A 21,892-nucleotide genomic window follows, 5' to 3' on the forward strand; every position below is an offset into this window, starting at 1 on the left:
TTGGGGAATGTCTAGTGGTATTTTTTGAATTAGGCAATGTAGTATCTATGGATTATTTCAGGAGGAAATGTGTCTGAGTGGACATGACTCCTGGATTTGACCACACAACCTTGAGTGAAAGAATGATTTCTCGTCAATGGGCTGGCTTCTTGATGGGAAGGCATTGCACAAGAAGAAACTATCTGCTTGATATGTATAAACACAGTGTCAGGCACTACTGATGCCTTGGTGCCCCCAGCTGTGGATTGATTTGGTGTGATAAGGTCATAACTGTAGGTGGCTGGTTGTGTTGGTTCTAGTTCATCTTGCTAGGAGGATATCTGTATAGTCATTAGTAGATCTAGGAACACGTTTTATGAATTATCCTTGCAATTTGTGGAATCAGGGATAATGGTGGAGTTAGTACTAACTTTATTGGGATTTTATTAAGGTGCTTCTATTTGTCATGAATGATGTCATATTATCCTTTACTTTCTTGAATGCCATGGGAGTGTGGTTTGATGCTGTTGAACAGGTCCTCAGGTATCTCGGGGTGTGTCAGCCTCATGCTGAGTAAACCATCATTGTGATGAACTCAACATGAGGTATTCTATTGTGTTGACAAACAAAAGATGATCATTCAGATGAATCTTGGATTTGAACCAAAATCAAGTGGATCCTGGCACACTTAGTTGCAATAATTCAGTCTAATGAGCCTCAAAGGCTCTACTACCCATGAAGATCTGGGTTAGAATTGGTCTTAAGTAACCCATGCCTGTTGTAAGAGGCGACTAACGGGATCGGGTGGTGTCATCGTATCCCAATTGCGTAGATTGATGTTCATGCTGTTGATCACTGTCTTGTCTGGTCCAGACTCAATTATTTACACACCACCCCCATATAGCTGTAATATTACTGAGTGCAACAGTAAAACTAAACTCACTCACTCACTAACGTCTCTCCTGGTATATCAAGGAGTATTCGTTTGCGAAGTCAAATTCAAGCATTTTGATTGCTGTAAATATGAATTTGAAATATTTTCAAGATAACTTGAACTGTTTCCCACTGGTTAGAATGATGGACTGTATGTTCTCTATTAGAGACGGACTGTGTTCCACATACCTGCCCAGTAGGTCAGTATTCTTTTGTAATAAGTGACCTGTGTCAGACTCTGACCTTTTATATCTGTGTCATTGGGGTTAATACTTGCCAGTCTGAAGTACATAATCAAATTTGTGTTTCACATAAAGCAAAATGATTTTTGAATTACTTGAAGCAAGCTTCCTGTCAGTTTGACTGAGCCTATTTACTGCCTATTGAAAATGTTTGACCTCATTTAAGAACCAACCTGAACTACTGGCCAAGTCTAGCAATGAGGTTATGAACTTAGTGCCAGGACACCAATAACGTCAGCAACAATTGATAATTTCTCCCACTATTTTGAATACAATACATTTTGCTAATGTTAGCAGTCCCTATTCATCACCTACAGGATAGTAGACTGACTGACTGACTGAGTTTGGTTTTACGCCGCTTTTAGCAATATTCCAGCAACATCACGGCGGGGGACACCAGAAATGGGCTTCACACATTGTACCCATGTGGGGATTCGAACCCGGGTCTTCGGCGTGACGAGCCAACGCTTTAACCATTAGGCTACCCCACCGCCCCACAGGATAGTAGAAGGATTTGGCCTCATGTGAGTTAGGTCAAAGTAAACTGAAGTAAAATTGGGTTCTCTTTCTTAATAGAAGCCATCTTGAAACGTATCTATATCATTGATAAAAAATCCCAGTAAAATACTGAGCAATATAAACATAGATGTATATATCAGCATCAGTATACAGCTATACATATGGTATCCGAGGTGTGATTACTCTGTAAGATTCAGGATGAAAGTTGGTAAAACCAGACCAAGGGCAGCCATCTACTCTCTGTTAATGTTTCAAAAGGGACATAACTTTTTAGATGAATTGAAATATTTGTATATGGTTGTCAATATGAGGAAATTGAAAATTATAGGCACGGAAATCAATTTGGTAGAAAGATGGTAAAATTATCGACACTTGGATAATTTGGATAATTTTTATCAAATTGATTAAAGCTGATTTGAAGGTGAACTTCCTGGACGTATTACTTAGGATATAATAATGAACAATTCAGTTGGACTGCTCTTTAACATGCTGGATTTCATGCTCAAACCATGCCATTAATTTCCTGGTCAATGAATCAGTGGTCACTGCATTTTAGTGACCTGCGTGGTGACCACAGGACTGACTGCACTTCATACTTGCCACAGTGCAATTACTGGAGACAGCATGATATTACTGGACTGTAGAAGCAGGTGATATTTGCCAAGTGTTTACAGGTGCATTTATGCCCAGTAGCTAGCCTTATTACTGATGCTTTTAGGAAACGGAAAGATGTATTTGTGAATTTGATCAGCATCCCCAGGATTTGTCAAATGACTGCCGTATCTTTGGACCTGTCAGTTATACAAAGATGCATTTAACAAGAGGTGAAGGGATGAGATTTTATGTTGCGTTTATGATTGTATTGGTTTAATATGGGTACCCCACTTAGGTACAGTATTTAGCAAGATAGATGCAGACACAATTTACAACCAATAATTAGCTGTCATTGCTATCCAATACAGAATTCAATACAGAATTTGGTGCACAAGCAGTTGTCCGAAAACTAATTTTCGTTGAAGTTTAGGACAAAAACAAATGTTGAAAAAGTTAAATGTATATTTAATCAGGCAAACAGTCTATTTGTTATAAAATGCAAACAGGTCTTCAAACATTAAATAATTCTTATACTTATACCAAGGTAAATAGTTATACCAAGAAGTTCCATCTGTCTGTCCATTCTGAGCCAGATATTTATCCGGGAATGGTGCTATAAAGTGGACTACAGTCAGGCCGCGGTAATCCGGTCCTCGTTAATCCGAATCCACCGTCTTCCGGAACGCTACTCACTGGGCACCTATATATTGTATATAATTGACACCTCGTTAGTCCGATGATTCAGTTTCCGCCTCCGAACGCTGGTCAGTCGGAACGGATTGGACTAATTAAGTTGTAAACAGTTGCGTTAATCCGAACGATTGAAGTTGACCGCGCTGCTGACTGGTCCACACCAAAGTGACACGTTGTTTGTTTAACGACTTAGCGACTCATCCCTTTGATCCCTCTTGGCAAGGGTTCAGTGATGTTGTTGATGTTCAGAGCTTTCGAACGATACCCGACATCAAACGATTCATGTTATTCATACGACGCTTCGAAAACGGAGGTATTTTACGTTGTTATGTCATGTTACTGAGTGGAAAGCCACAGATATCGGGAAATAGGCGACCATACATATTATTTAAGAAATCCTTTTATAATAATTTTCTGATGACGTAAAAATGAAAATATAAAAGAAAAAGGCACGGGCATGTTATGACATGTCACAAATGGAAAAAAATCGCCATAGTTTTTGCTTCTTTTGTGGTTTATCTGGACGTTATAAATGTAAGCTTGCATTTTCATTCAAAAATAATTTTATTTAAGTTGTAGTTGTATTATTTGAATAACATTATATCAAGGGGAAGTAACTCGGTGCATACTAGTATACTGTGGTTTCAGCAGTACGAACGTTTCACTATCCGAACGTTTTTTTTAAAAAACCAAAGTGTTCGTATTAACGAGGTCTGACTGTATTATATTCGGGAGACATTTTTGTAGAACCACAAACTTGAAAACATTGGTTCAAATTTGGGGACCACCTTATTTGTCTAAAAGAGAGGTGCAGTGCAAATTTTGATTTTGGTGTTTTAATTTCTTCAAGGACTATAGCAATTTAAAAATTGGACCTCACATTTGAACTCATTTTTTTCCAGATAATAATGGAAAAAGATTTGCCTCAAGTTTTGTGAAAAATACAAAAGCATCGTTAGATGGACATGCTTGATGATCCTAAATAATATGGTCCTTAAAAAATTGTTCAGTTGGGTATTTTGGGTGATTTTTATTTTTATTTATTTATTTATTTATTTATTTATTTATTTATTTATTTATTTATTTATTTATTTATTTATTTTTATCCCTCTTAGCGTTTAAGCGGGCCGGGGATATAGTATTAGGCTCTGTACATCCATACGTACGTACGAATTGTAATATCTTAAGAACTGTTCTCTAGATTCTTTTCATATTTGGTACCTAGGTTCATCACAGTATAAGAAAGGTCCAAGTCAGGTTTGGTGACCTTGACCTTCATTTCAAGGTCACAAGGGGACTTTCACATTTTACCTGCATGTTAAGCTATCTCAAGAACCGTTCACTGGATTTTCTTCATATTCAATACCAAGCTTTATCTAGGGAAGGCGCAGGGCCCAGTCGATTTTGGGGACCTTCACATAATTTGCAAGGTCATGGTGACACTTTGAAGATTTCAGCATGTAAACCTGCATGTTATGCTTGTCAGCAAGATACCTAAAGAACCATTCACTGGAGTTTCTTCATATTTGACACCAAGCTTCATCCAGGGAAGGCGCAGGGCCAAGTCGATTTTGGTGACCTTCACTTTATTTTTAAGGTCACAGCGACACTTTGAAGATTTCAGCATGTTAACCTGAATTGTCAGCAAGATATTTCAAGAACGGTTCACTGGATTTTCTTCAGACTTTCAAGACTTCCCTTAAATGTTTTTCAATAAGCAATTTCTTAGTACTAATTTTGCATATTTCATACACTATGACATTCATGTCAAGGTCAAAGTCTGTCTTGAAAATATGTGTGTGTTTGAACACCTAAAGAGCAAGATATCAAGAGAGGTTGACTGGTCATGTTTTTGTTGACATTTAACTTAAACTTTCATTACTTTATAAGTTTGATTTGATAATTTGCGGTTGGGGATTATGTCACCTTCGTGACAATGCTTGTGTAATTTATTTTTTAATTATATTTTTTTTTGGGGGGGGGGTCTGTTTGTTTTGGGGTTGGGTTATTTTTTTGGAGAAAAAAGAATTGCGTCTTGAAGCAGTTTTCACAAGAGCAAATTTGTTGTGGCTCTCCAGCTTCCTCCATGCTTGCAAATAGTCAACATATGGTCACACAACAGCTGTCTGTCTCCTAGACCCGAGAGAATATGTAAAATAAGGAGTGCAACTCAAGTCAAGAATGATTTGACAAGGCTCGATTTCCTCTTCAATAAAAAATTGTTCATTTGTCAGAATTGTTGAAGACAATGTTACCACAGGGTTTCAAATATTTATAAGAAGTGTGAATTTGTTTTGAAATTCTTTGGCGCCAGGCATTTTGTATGGAGACAGGATATTTTTTCAGCTACTTCTACAAAGCTGGATGGTTTTTCATTTCAGATTAAAAAAAACTGTGACCTATATTTTCGTAAAGTGCATAAAACATACTCAATCACTCTCTCCTGTTAGCCCCATCTTTTTCAGTAACTAATTGTGAACATCAAGAGCCTTATCTCCAGATACATTTGCCAAGTAAATTTTAGCAATCTGGCCCAAATTGTTGGCGAGGACACAGAAAAATGATAGTGATTTTTGATCTGCATAATAACCTGGTAAACAGTGATGGACAGCTATAGTCTTATTCATAGTGATAAACCAAGTTTCGAAATCTTCCTGTGGTTATTTGAATTTCATGAGCAAGAATCATCCACAAGTTCACCTATTCAGATTTGATTTGTCCGTAACAAATCTCTCCAATGTCTTGTGCAATTTGATATTACAATACCTGTTTAATGTCTTGGCAGCAGCCAGTGGCATTTGATTGATGGCAGTGAGACAGAACGCGGTAATTCCACTGTATGTCAGTATATCAGGTGCACAACATGATACACATGGCGCCCATCTTGCCATATATCTCTGCTGTTTATCCTGATCACAGCTCACTGTAAAGAGATTTACACCAGCATTACTTATTCTTGATAATGGCTTGGAGAAAGCATCATGTTTAAGGAAGACTGATTTGAATAATATTGTTCTCAAGTTGTTCTCAGGTTTGAACTCCTAATGAGGCAATGTGGATATAATGACATTGTTTTATCCCATAATTACAGCTGGGCTTTCGAGGATTCAACACAGGACATTTACACTGGCTGGCTGGAAAACAAGTCTCAGGGCAAGCAGTCAAGTTTTACTGTTAATTTGTAATTGGGAGGAAGAGTAGCTGGTACAGCCTGTTCAGCATCAGCTTCAGTTTTGTATGTTGGCCACCATGGAGATTCTGGGTTCAAATATGTCTTCAGTTACCTATGCTTATCTTACAAGTTGACCAAATGAATATCTGTCAACTCTTTTGGTGTTTATAGGTGAAAATGGGCCCCCAGTTACTTATACTTGTTGAATTAGTGACGAAATGACTATGTTTTTGATTTTAGATTAAAGTAAATTAAAAACGTTAATAGGGTAGGACAGGACTGTATATAAAAATACATTTGTGACTAAATGACTATGTTCTTGATTCTAGATTAAAGTAAATTAAAATCATTGATAGGGTAAGACAGGACTGTATATAAAAATACGTTAGTTGTTGTTAGAAGCCCAGATTCTGACTGGGATCAATGAATTGTGACACCTATTGTTCTAAAGATCAGCATATGCAATCACCATGCAGAAGGTAAAAAGTAAAATTTGCTTAACAGAAAATGAAAATTGTCTTTTATCATTTGCTTTACCTTTTTTAACAATTTGCTGCTTATAAAGTAAATTGATAGGACTTACTAAGTCTGGAGAACCAATCATTTTACTGATTATATTTAGTGTCATGCACCGACTATTTTTCGAAACAACAAAGAAAGTAAAAAGTCATTATGCTTTGAATAAACATTTTGTTTAAAAAGCCCATAAGTGGTGAATCAACTTTGAATTTACGTAAATGTTGTGAAAAATTCAACCTTTGTCATAATTGTTTGTACACATATTCAGTTTTTTCTTTCTAATTTAATTTCGAGTCAGTTATTGTGCCAAGTACGTAGTTGCTAAAACTTTCAATGTTTGCATAGTGATTTGAAGTTGGTCAGGTAGATTCACTTCAGTCTTTCTGAAATGAATAAGCATCTCTTTAGATTTGTTCGTGTTAAATACTGAATAATTTTCTTTGCACCCATTTGTAAAGTGAATGATTTCATTTCTTTTAGCCAGTTCTTAGTTAATTAAAAGAGAAACAATTACTGCATCATCTGCAATCTCAACACCAAAACAATCAATTTTCATTGCTAACAGTATGTTCAATATGACACAACCCTGTCTAGTCCCTGTAGACAAGAAGTGAGTGAGTTTAATTAACAGTGACCAAATGAAACCTGTCAATCATAAAGGATTGTATATATATTTAATAAGAATATACCATTTATAGACATATCTGATAAATTTGACATCAGTAGATGTGGTTGTATGGTGTTGAATGCAGAGGATTATTCTGCAAAAGGAAGTGTTTGCACTAAAAACGAAAAGAACAGTTATATTTCGGCTATCCCTCTCAACCTAAAACAGTTGTTAATACACAACAAATCTTAAAGAAATTGTTGTAATAATGAACTCTCCTTGTGGTGGTGGTGGTTCAAGTCCTCAACAGCAGAAATTATGTCGTCATCAATTGCAAAGTTCTTTCCAGACAGGTCTTTCTTCTAGTTTGAGGTGAGGTGAAATTGGGTTTAACATCGTACTTAAGAATATTTCGCTCATATGATGATGTGCATGCATGTGTATGTGTGGCTGCTTGTACTAGCTCAGACTTAAGCTGGTTTTATAGTACAAGCTCACTGAGATATGCTGCAGTTAAGCATGAATACCCCACTCAGACACATCATACTGACTCCGAGCCGACCAGTCCTTGTTGTACCCATTAATGCAGAGCAGCAGGCAGGGACCAACAAGTACCCTATTTTAACGTCTTTTGGTATGACTCGGCCGGGGATAGAACCCATGACCTTCTGCTCTCCGGCCAGATACTGTAACCACTAGAGACCTCTTTTAGTTTGAGGGCAGTGGTGGAATGAAACAGATGATGTTCAATGAGTACCATGCATTGCAGCCATTGCCACTGCAGACTTGTGAATAGGTACATTGTTTTGGTGAAACAACGCTTTAATGACTTTTCCAAGACATTAAGTCTTGATATTCAGACAGAGTTGCCGTAGCAGTTTTGCATATTATTGGCCACTAATGGTCAGAAGGTAGTTGTTTTGTCTCTGGCTAATAGCGAACTCAGATTTCTTAGCACATGCAGCATGATCTGCTTCAGAATTCTCACAAGAAATTATGAACCTGGAACCTTTCTGATCAGCAGTCAGAAGCCTTGAATTCATTGTTCGGAAACCTTCTCATTTATTTCTCAGAATGTTCTCAATACCCTAAACCAGATGCCTACTGTTATGGCTATGTGATGTGTGGTAAGTCATCAATTATCCATAATCATACTTCATGGCTTTCTTTTCCACCCTTGATTGAGTTCCCCCTAAATGGATTGGGTGGTCAGGTTTGGTGATTTGAGTGAATGCATGGTACCAAATGATGTGGATTATTGCTCAGAATATCAAATTCTGGATTGTCTTGTCCAGACAGATATATTTTACAGGCTACGTAATATAGCTGGAGTAATGCTGTTTGGGGTTTTATAACAAACAAACAAAACTTTACCAAAGTTAGACTCGGAACTTTTCAGCCACCCCATTATTCCCGTTAGGAGTGTTCCCCTTTTTCTTAAATGCTTGTCTTGTACATACAGCATGGGTTTTGCTGTGTGAAATACCCAGAGTATAGGATGTCAGAATCCTTCAAGATGGGAAACTGAACCTCATTGGATCTATCGAGTATCGTACTTGATTTCCTTTCACGGTAAAGATCACCAATAAATGTCTACATTTAACGTTCTGTGTTAAATCAAGTGTTAGTCCCAGTGGGGATAAGGAAGGAAAGTATATGTATATATAGCCAAGACCTTGATTCAGTTTCCAATACCTGTCACGTTATTGATGGCAGGCTGGCTGGTTGGTTGGCTGGTTGGCTACAGTTTTTATCACCCCTTCCTATACGCATTAGTATCTGTTGTAATATAACAGTTCCCTTTGTCTGGGGAGATATTTATTTGTCTAATGTGATCTTATGATAGGCAGTGAGACCGTTCACTGATTCAACACGGCTGCCACACTCAGTGGTGTTTAATACAATTTTTGTGCTCATCCTATGGGATGTGTTGTCTTGCACCCAGCATCCCAGCGCCAGAGTGTTTGTTTATTGCCGACGCCAGGAAGATACACAAGTGATATTTATGATGGCTCAGTCAGCAAATATGTCTTTACATTTGGTGGTATTTGATGTTTCATCCCTAAGGGTGTGTCTGGCACAGGACCGAGATTTACAAGGTATTGAGCATCAGGTTCAGAGCGTTTAGGCTTTACTCTTTTGTGCCAAGGAGCGGTAAAGTTAAGGGATGGAGCAGACATAGAAAGCATACATTGACCAACAGCCAAACCATATTGGTTATTGCATTCCAGAAACTAAGCTTGTCATCCATCTCAGCCTGATAACCGAATAAATGCTCAAACAGTTTTGATTGAGTTAGTAGGACCATTTTTGACACTGCCGACTTATTTTTGGGACCTGTGGGGGTTCCAGGTAAGAATATTGGCTGCTACCAATATATCCTTGTCATAAGAAGCAACTAAACTGGTCGGATGGCCAGATTGAATTTCATCCAGTCTCAGTCGATGGGATCAGTTTGCATGATGTGAATCATTGGATTGTCTGTTTCAGGAGACGGGTGGTTTGGGTTTTTTTCCTTTTAGTAAACAGACTGTTAAAGACTTCACCCCAGGGGATTTCTGGTTTGGACTGATCACCAGCACCTTTGCTTATTGTAAGAGGTGACCAGATTGGATCACAAGGCTCACTGCCTTCCTTGATTGCGTGTCACTGTATCCAGACATCAGAATTTTCTTCGGATTTCCGGAATTTTTGTTTCATTTTCAATGTTTTTGAGATCGATGCAATAAAAGACCCCCAAGACCCTCGGCTAAATTTCCAGTGTTTTTTGTGCTTTGCTGTTCTCATGTCTGTGTATCCCAAAGAGATATTGCTGAGTGCATAATTAAACTATTAACAAACAAAAATCGACATCTGTTTACAGATGTGATTTACGGGAAGCATCAATGTTTCATCAAGGACAGAAAGAATAAAAAGCATATCAAGTTCCTTTGTCTTGTTACTAGGAGACAATTAAAACATGTGAAGCAAAGTGTTTGATAGTGATACTGGCAAGGATGAAATATATTCCAATCTTACCTTCAGTGAATTCTGTTTATCTTGATAACTCTGTAAGAATTCACACTGAGACATCGCTCTGTGCAATAAACAAGAAGCTGTTATACATACAGTTGTGATTTCGTTAATCTCAGTCACCCTTTGGACAAAAACATAAAAAGTGATATTCAGCTTTAATGCATCCATTTATGCAAATATGTAAGGTCAAAATGTAATGTAACAAGTTGAAATGTCTCGGCCCTATCTACTGCTTGTAATAATTTAATCACCCCAGTCACTTGTAACTCATGATCTAACTACTGACTGACTGACTGAGTTTGGTTTTACGCCGCTTTTAGCAATATTCCAGCAACATCACGGCGGGGGACACCAGAAATGGGCTTCACACATTGTACCCATGTGGGGATTCGAACCCGGGTCTTCGGCGTGACGAGCCAACGCTTTAACCACTAGGCTACCCCACCGCCCCCATGATCTAACTAATAAATAGCTGTCAAAGTGCAAGGTTTCGTTGATTTCTTTCTTCGATGATCTTAATTACTAACCAATAGTGCATCAGGCCAAATCACAAGAGATGTCAGAAGTCTCTGTTAATAATGGCATATTATTGCAATGGTAGGGTGCAAATATACTGGACAAAAATAGTTAGGGATATATGTAAATTTTGAAATTAGGAATAATGATCTATTTATTCATTGACACACTGATAAAATATCAACCATAAAAATACCAATATCCCAAACTTATTTTGTCCAGTATAGATGATTTTCCCTGATATACTCTGTTTCTTCGTATGTTGGTATCACACGTGTGCTACAACCTGACTCAATCACTCACTCACTCTCCAACAGGATTCAGTAAGTAGGTGAGTTAGCGTAAATGGTGCCTTGCTCCAAGGCTGTACTGAATTCTAAGCCTATGGATAGTAATTCTCTCCTATAAAGAGGCAAGTCTAGAGGGACAATGTGTTAATTTATTTTTTTTAGAAATTATCGTTTATACTATGAGTTATTACCTTGAGACTTGGCAAGTCTGACAACTATGCATTAGGGCTTAACCTTTTACTTTGCTGCAATGTGATACAATTGTTGATCGAGACAATGTGATACATACCTGAAAACTCAACACCTATCATGATGAAAGAACTGTATTCTGTCCTTGCAGGTAGTGAAAGGTGACCCAGCTCGTTAAGTAACTCATTGTCAGCCAAAATAACAGTACATACAGTCGTAAACACTGCATCATAAAACATCATTTCGCAATTCCTTTCCTTAATATTTTTCATTTGACTTTTGTGCAATCAATAATTTTGTATGTAGTGCTTAGAGCAATTAGCTTGCATTTTTTGTTTTCATTAAAAACAGGTACTAGGGAGATGTTGCCATGTCAAACACCCAAATGTCCATTAATGAGAAACGAAGTCATCAGATGGTTTGATTACTGGAGAATTCCCACAGTGAACTCTCTTAAAGCAACTCTGGCATGCCAGTATGAACGTTGAAATATTTGACCGGACATGTCAGTTAGGAAGTTAGTGTGAACATGTCAGAATGTGCCATGCGGTAGGTTGATGTTTTGCTGAAATGAAGGCTTCCAATTAATGCTGGCCTGTCAATTAGCAGACAGAAAAGGTGGAAGGAGCTGAACATTTTGTGAACAGATCCTGTTGGACGTAGCATAATCCCATTTCTTGTGATGTCATTATACTGAGGTAAAGGTTCTTTGCAGCCTAGGTAGTCTTAATCATCCCTTTAGTTTAATTACATATTAGCAACAATCAACTTTTTAAGAAACTGAGGCAACTGCATCTGCAGCAACCTGTGATTGCAGTAAGAGGCTGTGTTAATTGTACAGAGACTGTATGGCTAGACATGGGTTGGTGGGTGAGTGAGTGAAGGAATGAATGGATGAGTGTTTCATGTGTACAGTAATATTATGGTAAAACAATATCTTACGAGATGAATTCTGAATTCATTGTGAATGAATTAGTGTATGATTGAGGGATATAACTGCTCATCAAAGATATGGATATACAGTGAAGCCCCGTTAGTCCGGACTCCGATAATCCGGAAGTCTCGCCTCCCGGGCGATTTCAGCTTGTTACCAATCTATGCCTATATAATTTGCCTCGATAATCCGGAAATTCGGTTTCCGGAACCAGACGGTAAGTAGCTGTCACCAATCAGTAAAATAAACAGTAAATTGCTTCACAGTCCGGACACTGTAAGTCGTGTTCACGAACCGTAACAACACCGCCCGGCGATGTTTACTTAATTAACTGGCCAACTGGGTTGTTGTTTTAATTAGACATAAAAAGCTCCCGACTGAAGATACTGTACATTTACACTTTGACTGACACCACAATACAAAGGCGTGGATGACAAGTGAACTGTTTTGTGATTGGTTAATGTACTTTGACAGAGAGATCCGGTCACGTGGACTAAAAGTGATTTTGCTTTACGACAATGCTGCAAGTCACAAGTGTGCTTCGCTAACTTTGCGAAATGTAACCAAATACCACGTCTCATATTCAACCGATGGATGCAGGACTAATTCGGACATTCAAGGCATACTACAATAGATCGCTTGTTAGACATTACCTCACCTGTGTTGAGGAAGGACGTGATCAGACACGTCGGATCAACATGCGGATGTCACTCGGTAAAATTATTGATGTGATGAATTAAGTTTTACATTAAATGCTTATTTGTTTTATCCAGATTCGTGTCGTTTTTGTAATTCTTAGGGAAGCAACTTGGGTCTTGATTCAGTAGTCCGGACTATTCGCAATCCGGACGAATTTACTGAGAAACGCAACCGTCCGGATTAACGAGGCTTCACTGTACATTACAGTGAGATGCTATGAAGATATAAATGAATGAGTTTGTCTGACTGACTGAATGAATGGGATTATTGCTTGTACTGAGACTCTTTAGTGAGACAGTAAATTCCAGGATTATTTTTTTGTCTGGGCCACAGCTGTATCTACATCTGTGACATATCATTTCAAATATTCCCCACACAAATATCTTTAGTCAAACATCTAGCAAGCCTAAAGATGTATTTTGGAGTCTACTCGACACATACAAAAACAAATGTTGGTACAGACACAATTAGTCAATAATGTACCTGCCAGTGCCCATCTTGCAGGTGTCCGTGAGGTAGTCTCCATATGAGTACAGGATCTGTGGGATGATGACTATGATGCAACACTGTGGTCTGTGATGGCTGCTGGTTCCTCTACTTTAGGTTAACTTGTAGGTTACCATTTGGTTTGTTCTGGTATTTTGGTATATTATGCTCTTCAAAAAAGAAGGGGAATCTGAACTTTCAATTTTAACAGGAAGTATAACCGTTGATAACCTTTTCAAAGACAGACATCTTATGAATGCACCGCCATTTCTCTTTATAACCACCCCTAACACAATGCATGGGATGCACGTGCACAACGCAGTAGTTCCATACATGTGCATCATCCTTGATATTAACGGTTTTCAAAAAGGTAGAAAAAACACTTTAGACCATTAATTTTGATAATCATCTTGCATCACACAGTTGTTAGTGTTTTTAATTGTATACATGCAAATTTTTATCATTATTATCATATCAACATTGATTGACTCTGATATGTCTCCCAATTTTTTCAATTGTAAATTGTAAACCAAAAGTCACTGTGTTCTTTAATCTGATTGGTTGAAAAACCTGATTGAATGGTGTTTGATTCCCTGAAATTGCAAGACTGTTTGCTGCGCATTAATATGTACAAATAACGTACACAATTGTATTGTTGCATCGTCAGCAGTGGTGACATCAGTCAAACCATATTGTGACGTAAAGTCGGTATGACGTTACAATGAGCAGTTCCAGATGCTACCATGGGAACCAGCCAAAATGGCTGGCTAATGGTTAGGTGAGGTGAAATTGGGTTTTACGTCGTGCTTGAGAATATTTCGCCCATATGACAACGTGCATGCGTATGTATGTGTATGTGCGGCTGCTTGTACTAGCCCAGATAGTCTGTCTCACAGTCCCTGAACCACATTATTTCCCCTACTGCCTAGCCCTCTCTGCAGTGCTGAAGCCCTAAATAAAGCAAGTCTAGATTTCCTCAGGTTCAGGGTCTGTTAACATCTGCAAGAAAACTAACTCACTTTGGGGGTCGGGTTACAAAGTAAACATACCTAACTACCATGGCTGGCTGGACCAACATCCTCACCAAAAAAAGGTGGCTATCTATATCCTCTTCGCATATTATACAAATGGAAACTTTTGAATTTGGAGATAAGTTCAAATTCATAAATAATTTTGTTGGTGTTCCACACAGATCTTGCACCTTGGTCATCTAGTGTCCAAGTGACATTGTGGGCTGCAAGTTTCCCAACAGTAACATGTTAGGCAGTAGGGGCACTTGACCGGCCCACATGAGGTGATGACAGCATGGAGATAGAACAGGGCTTAACAGGAGGGCAAATAAATATGCCTTTCACTTATAGCGTTATCTGATGGTTGTATGATGTGACTTCTAATTGGTAATGACCCCTGCACGTGTAGCCCCAATGCAGATGTTCTTAGTCTCTGAATCTCTGGTCTCTCTAGGGCTCCTTTTCAATATAAATGGGCTTGTTTGTGATTATCAATATTATATATATTCAGAGACTAAGCCTTAGTCTATAGCCCAGACTGAAGCTGGTTTTATAGTGCTAGCCCTCTGACATACCATGCCACAGTGAAGTATGAATACCCCACTCAGACACATCATACTGACTCCGAGCCGACCAGTCCTTGTTGTACCCATTAATGCCGAGCGCCAGGCAGGGACCAACAAGTACTATATTTTAATGTGTTTTGGTATGACGCGGTCGGGGATCGAACCTGCGACCTTCCGCTCTCCGGGCGGATGCTCTAACCACTACACCACGGAGGCGATCGGCCGGCTAATGACACTTCACTGCTGTACCCGTACTCGATGTGAATGAATGCAGACAGAAAAACGTGTGTAGACCTTTTGGTTTCCTTTTGTGTTTACAATGTCAATAAACATCATGTGTTGGCCAATTTCTGGGTGTTACTGTATTTGAAGAATGCAAATATTTCATTTGAAACCTCCGGCTAAGGCCGCCCATTCCAAATGAATTCCCGTGCTTCAAATACTCAATAACACACAGAAATTGGCCAAAACATGATGTTAAAAATTCTCCAAATTAAAAATAAAGTTCCCCCACTTTTTTAAAGAGTATATTAAGAAGATAACAATGATATTTCATGTTAATACTTTCATGTATCAATGTATATTTAATGAATAACTACCTGTTTCTAACAGTTACTTTAGTTTTAAGACAAATGTAGAATCATATTTAGTTCAAATGTAACTTGAGTTGATATGATGTTTATGTGATACATTCCTGAAATACTGTATAAAGCAGCATTGAACCCTATTTATTCATTTATTCATTCAATTGCTCATTCACTCCATACAACCGTTCTCTCCATTTGACTTGTTCCAGGTTGTCCTTGCGAGCACCCCTGACCTACAGTGTGGCTTCTCGAGAGACTTGTTCACAGCATGGTGTACCAATGCCAAAAACAGTATCATCCTGACCAACAGGACCTCTCCTGGGACATTGGCAAGATGGCTAATAGACAACCAGCAGAACAAGACTGTCACTATGGAGGTACGGTCATTGATGTCAGTTACCATTAGAGTACTATGGTGCCATGGACAGTTGCCATTCTTTACAATGGACTATAGTGCCATTGGTTGATACCATTCTTTACAATGGACAATGGTGCCGATGATGGACTGATACCATTCTTTACAATGGACAATGGTGCCATGGACTGATACCATTCTTTACAATGGACAATGGTGCCATGGACTGATACCATTCTTTATAATGGACAATGGTGCCAAGGACTGTTAACATTCTTTACAATGGACAATGGTGCCATTGGTTGATACCATTCTTTACAATGGACAATGGTGCCGATGATGGACTGATACCATTCTTTACAATGGACAATGGTGCCATGGACTGATACCATTCTTTATAATGGACAATGGTGCCAAGGACTGTTAACATTCTTTACAATGGACCAACGGACACTTACTGTTCAGTGTGTGAAATAGTTTCCAAATCTTGCTTGCCAGCCAGGTTAGCTATGCTTGAAAGTTACTAGCCCACGAAATAATTCACTAGCCCAAAATTTGAATGTAGAAACTAAGCAAAAGATTACAAAAAGTTAAATTACCATAAAAAACAATGACCCCATGAAAATTCACTAGCCAGTCAGGCCAGTGACTGTGAGAGATTGACTGGATTTTTACTAGCCACGGGCCAGCATTACATTACAATGATGGGATGGTCTCCTATCCTAATATTACAATGATGTAATCAATACTTTCTGTTACATTGGGCTAAAGAATGATGATTCAAAAGAGCATTTAGAAGAAATCTTAGAAATTGTTAGAAACATTTACCAAGCTATTTATTAGCAGTACCTGTCATTCTTCAAGATGCATTCAATTGTATCAACATGACTGATAAGCTCGGGTTGGTGGGGTAGCCTAATGGTTAGAGTGTTCGCTCGTCACGCTTAAGGCCTGTGTTCAATTCCCCACATGGGTACAATGTGTGAAGCCCTTTTCTGGTGTCCCTCGCCATGATATTGCTGGAATATTGATAAAAGCGGCATAAAACCATAGTCACTCACTCACTCACTGTTAAGCTCATTCTGCCATTAAAAGATATGTCAGTAATGTCATATTGCAACTTTTGACAGAAGGGTCAGTCTGAGGTTGTATGTTTTTAAGTGAGGCTGACCTAAATTAAAGATCAAATCAAAGATAATAAATTCTGAACATATCTGATGAGGCATGTTATGTCAGTTAAGTCCAAGTGACATGACTTTATATGATTTGGAGATTTGATATTTGTTATACCCAATGTCTTCAAATTTGGTGACAGTTAAGAAGCTACATATGACTTATGACACCATAAACCACCATTCTGTGTTTTTTTCAAGTGGGACTGGATTAGACAAGTGCTTTTCAAAACCAAACATGTATTTGTATGGGAACAGAAGTGCATCTTTGGCAGGCAAAAACTTATAAAAATATACTGGGGACAAGCAAGGGAGTGAATGTTCAAATTTTTTCATCCAAACAATATCAGACTTGAATATGAAGAGGGCTTAGCTGATTTGAAATGCTGAATCTGAAATGGTACATAACATCTACAAGGAATGAAAGATTGGTGGGGACATGTATTCAGCAGCTATGTATTCCGTCCGTGCATCAGACATCTCATGAACTGTTGTATTTTGGTGACCTTGATTGGGGATTACCTAATGTCTTCAAATTTGGTGGCAGACTACATTGGGGGATTACGCAGACATCAGTTGATTTTGGTGACCTTGACCTTATTTTGGTGACCTTGACCTTATGGTCAAGGTCAGCACAACATTTTGGCCAGTTTTCAACTTATGTAAATGAGATATCTCACCCAATGTCTTCAATTATGTCGACAGCCTACATTGGGTGATTGATTATGCAGACACCAGTCATTTCAGACATCTTGTAGGTGACCAAAAAATATAAAGCAGTAAATATGTTATAAATATTTCATTCTTCTTTAGCGGTGGGGGACATTGCCATATTAGTGGCAAACACTTGTTTTATTTAAAAATAAGAGACATTTGGAAGGGCGATAACTTGGGACTGTTTAAATGCTTCCATGCATTGTGCATAAAATACAAATGCTTTCCTTCATGAAGCATAGTTCTGTATTTTTATTAGCAAATGAAAATTCAGAAGGTATTGTTCACAAAGAGTCAATGAATATGATTTTTTTTATGGCCTTCATTACTTGCTCAGCGATCTCACTTGCCTCAGTGCAAGTGTACTGGGGCTAACTGTGTTTTTGTTGCTCTGTTAACATTAAATTTACTCCCCAAATGAGAAAGTCTTTGAGGCTTGCAGTTAAATTAACTTCCAACATACAGACCAATTTTAAGACATTACTGCATGACAAGAAGCTTCATTTATGTGAAGTCAGTGAATGGTTGACTTCTTGAAAGTTAAGATTTGATTACGGATGTGATTAAGTGAGATTTCCTTTCAAGTATCTTTTGAACACAGATGTGTTTTGGGATAGGAGTATTTATTACAAGGTTATTCACATATTAACGTAATGTCTTTAGACATGCCGTACATTATTGTTAAAATGTAATCATTTATTGTTCATCCTGTGAAAGTTTCATTTAAATTCCAATTACTATGACCCTTAGGGGTTTTGTGTGAAGTCAGTCAGATGTTATGCAAAAGTAATGGTGTGGAATGTCGGTCGTTCCTGAAAAAAATATATTTTAACTCTTAGTTGAGATTTATGATTAAATGACACAACTGTTTCAAGATACATTGAGTTTTTGTCTCTCCTTTTTCAGTTTTGATCTCACTTTGGGATAATGTCAAATTTTCTAATGGAAATAAAATGTTACAAAGTGATTGCTGCATTCAATCTGAAATAAGATTTCTAGATGGAAATTGAAAAAAGAAAATATGGTATCATGCATGAAACATTTTCAAACAGATTTTGTCATTTGGTTTGTGTTTTTTAATGGCTTCAAACATTCAACCCCAGTGCTTGTAACATGGCAAATACCCAGTTTCATATCATTTACTGCACTGTGTATATCACACATGGTGTAATGCAGTTATTACCACCATTAATGGAGCAGTGTGGACTCAAATGTTGTTCTCATCGACCCTGGGAAGTGAGAAATAAGATGTTTTTTTTTAACATTGTACAACAAAGTCACTTGCCTATGGACATAGAGAGAAATGTTTTATAATCAGTAAAACAGTGTACAACGTAGCTGCCCTCCAGGTGTTTGAAGGCTTGATGAACAGGGTGTGTGGAACAAAGTCCCTTCCCTATGGAAATAGAGAGAACTGTTTTATAACCATTAGAACAGTGTATGGCATCGCTGAAGGAAAAGAAGCCCTTGTTATGCCTTCCAAACATAGTAACCTATGCACATCCGACTCACTGCCTGTGTTGATTACTTTAGCTGATTTTGTCACCTTAGCTCTTTGCACAGTGCACCATCAAAGATCAAAGAAAATGGTAACATGGCCATCTGGAAGCCCGATGTCATTGTGTCCAAGTCGTAATCGCCACTCTTGACCATGTGTTGGTTTGGTACTATGTCATCAGGTCCTTTTGACTACTTTTCAACAACTTGCAGGAAACTTTTTCGACATCATTCAAGCTTAAGGCTTCAGCCATTTTTTTTAAACCCAATCTTAGTAACATTCCTTTACAGTTTGGAAGCACTGCTCATCAACTGACAACAAGCTGAAAAAGAAAATGCTAAAAAATAAACTTTGTCTAGTGGATGCTAAGGTTTGGGGCACAGACTGTCATTCAACCAAGATTACTTTTCAACAGAGGTTATTTAAGACAGGGGATTCAGACAAATATGTAACAGCCTGATATTTTATGCTAAAGCCTATACTACACATTTATTTTCAAGCTTTAGGTTTGAAGTGTGAGGGAGAGAGAGAGTGAGTGAGTATCTTTTTACGCCACTCAAAGCAATATTCACATCAGAGGACACCAGAAATAGGCTTCAAGCATGGTACCGATGTGGGGCATCAAACCAAGGTCTTCACCGTAACAAGCGAACGCTTTAACCACTAGGCTACCCCTACCCCTAGTTCAATTGTATCTATATATTACTGTTTCTTTGAGCTTCAGGGCTCATGTGGGCCGGTGGGGTAGCCTAGTGGTTAAAGCGTTGGCTCGTCACGCCGAAGACCCGGGTTCGATTCCCCACATGGGCACAATGTGTTAAGCCCATTTCTGGTGTCCCCCGCCGTGATATTGCTGGAATATTGCTAAAAGCGGCGTAAAACTAAACTCAGTCAGTCAGTCAGTCAGGGCTCATGCACTATTTTTCATGTTGTAGGTGAGACGACGGATCCAAATGGATGGACCTGAACTAGAAGATTACGTGAAGAAGAAACAGGAGAAGAAAGCTCAAGAAAGACTCATGAAGACAGAGCTGTCTAAGCTGTTAGTCAATATCAGACATTGTCCTTCACTCTCCATGCTATTCTCCTCACTAATATTGAAATCCTGTTCAAAGTGACGTTGAATCCATCTCAACTCACTGTAATGCAAACATATTGATCATGTAATAGCCATAAACTGGATCTGAATGTCCTAATATGGGTTTGTTGTAAAAAGTGAAATGTTCGGTTATTCACATGAATCTGAAGTCCTAAGAAGGACATTATTCAACTGTACTCCTTGCTGTGTATAAAACACAAGGAGTAAAATGTGCACATGGATTCTTGGACAAGACAAAAAACACCACCGTATCAAGTATTGCATAGACATTTTACAGTACAAAGTTATTGGAGTAGAGATTATGCTTGACGTAATGGCAGTGCGATCATTTTCAGGATTAGACCATGTGCTGTATAGCAGCATATTGCATTGATTTTTATCACTGAAATTATAATAATTTGGGTGCGAAATGATGGTTACTTTTTGATAGTTAGGTCATACAATTTCTTCATTTCACAGAGACATTCAGATTGGTGTGGTGTATTTGTGGATTGTCTGTTTGCAGAGATCTGGCTGATGAATCAAGTGATGAGAGTGAGGTAGAGATGGAGGTAGAGGCCTATGGCAACAAACCTGGAAAGGGCAAGCATGACCTCATGATTCAAGGGGAGGTAAGTCTGTGTTCCTGCGTTGTTTGTACAAAGGCACACCATCAGCAAAGTCAAGATCCCTATTTCATATACTACGATCTACAGTGGGACTGCAGGTTAGAACCAGAACCCAGGTTTCTATGCAGGTGCCATTGAAATTCCTTCATCTGTTTTCCTTAGAGTACAAATCCTTTGAAAAGTCTCTGTACTTGATCGGTGATAATCTGCATTAACCCAATTTTAGTTCTTGTAAAAAATACACCATAAGATGAAAACTGAATCAGTGAACATAGCTTGAAAGGATTTAATCAAAATATTTCAATGCAATTGACACAAAAACATTTTGGGGTCAGATGTCTTTTTAGCTTCTAACATGATGTAGCCTGAGATTGTAAAATAGAACTCACTGTTAGAAATGAAGAATGAGACATTGTAGTTTCAGCTGTGTCTGAAAGAGAAGTGGACATTGTGTATTTCTGTGTAAAATGGCCTCAGTGTCTCTACAAGTACAGGGACGGATTCAGGACTTTGGAGAAATCCGCCCCCACCCCCACTCCTCCCTCTGGATCCGACCCTGAAGTACATATGTGGATGAGCAGACATCACCCCTCTTATTCCAAAAAGCTGTTATCCTGCTTCTTGTGGACAATACGTCTGTACAGTATTGTTGTCGTCTATTGCCTATATGTCTGGCAGTAGACTAAGGCTTAGTCTCTGAATATATATATTTTTGATAGTAAGAAACAAGCCCATTTATATTGAAAAGGAGCCCTAGGGAGACCAGAGATTCATTTTCCTGAATCTGAGGAAATCTAGACTTGCTTTATTTAGGGCTTTAGCACTGCAGAGAGGGCTTTGCAGTAGGGAAAATAGTGTGGTTCAGGGACTGTGAGACAGACTAGTCTGGCAGGTTA

General features: G+C 38.4%; 1 protein-coding gene across 3 annotated transcripts in view; it reads left to right on the plus strand.

Annotated features, from left to right (window-relative positions):
* The window catches only part of LOC124275568 (cleavage and polyadenylation specificity factor subunit 2-like), a 188,458-nt gene that overhangs the window by 125,630 nt on the left and 40,936 nt on the right, over positions 1-21,892 (plus strand). For all 3 annotated transcript variants that reach the window (XM_046711149.1, XM_046711151.1, XM_046711152.1), the window contains 3 exons: positions 15,760-15,927; positions 20,225-20,331; positions 20,894-20,999. In XM_046711149.1, coding sequence (XP_046567105.1) covers positions 15,760-15,927; positions 20,225-20,331; positions 20,894-20,999 — 381 coding nt within the window. The remainder of the gene's footprint in view (positions 1-15,759; positions 15,928-20,224; positions 20,332-20,893; positions 21,000-21,892) is intronic.

Source organism: Haliotis rubra, unplaced genomic scaffold, assembly GCF_003918875.1.
Source record: "Haliotis rubra isolate DU_JTF1 unplaced genomic scaffold, ASM391887v1 Scf20, whole genome shotgun sequence".
Taxonomy (NCBI): domain Eukaryota; kingdom Metazoa; phylum Mollusca; class Gastropoda; order Lepetellida; family Haliotidae; genus Haliotis; species Haliotis rubra.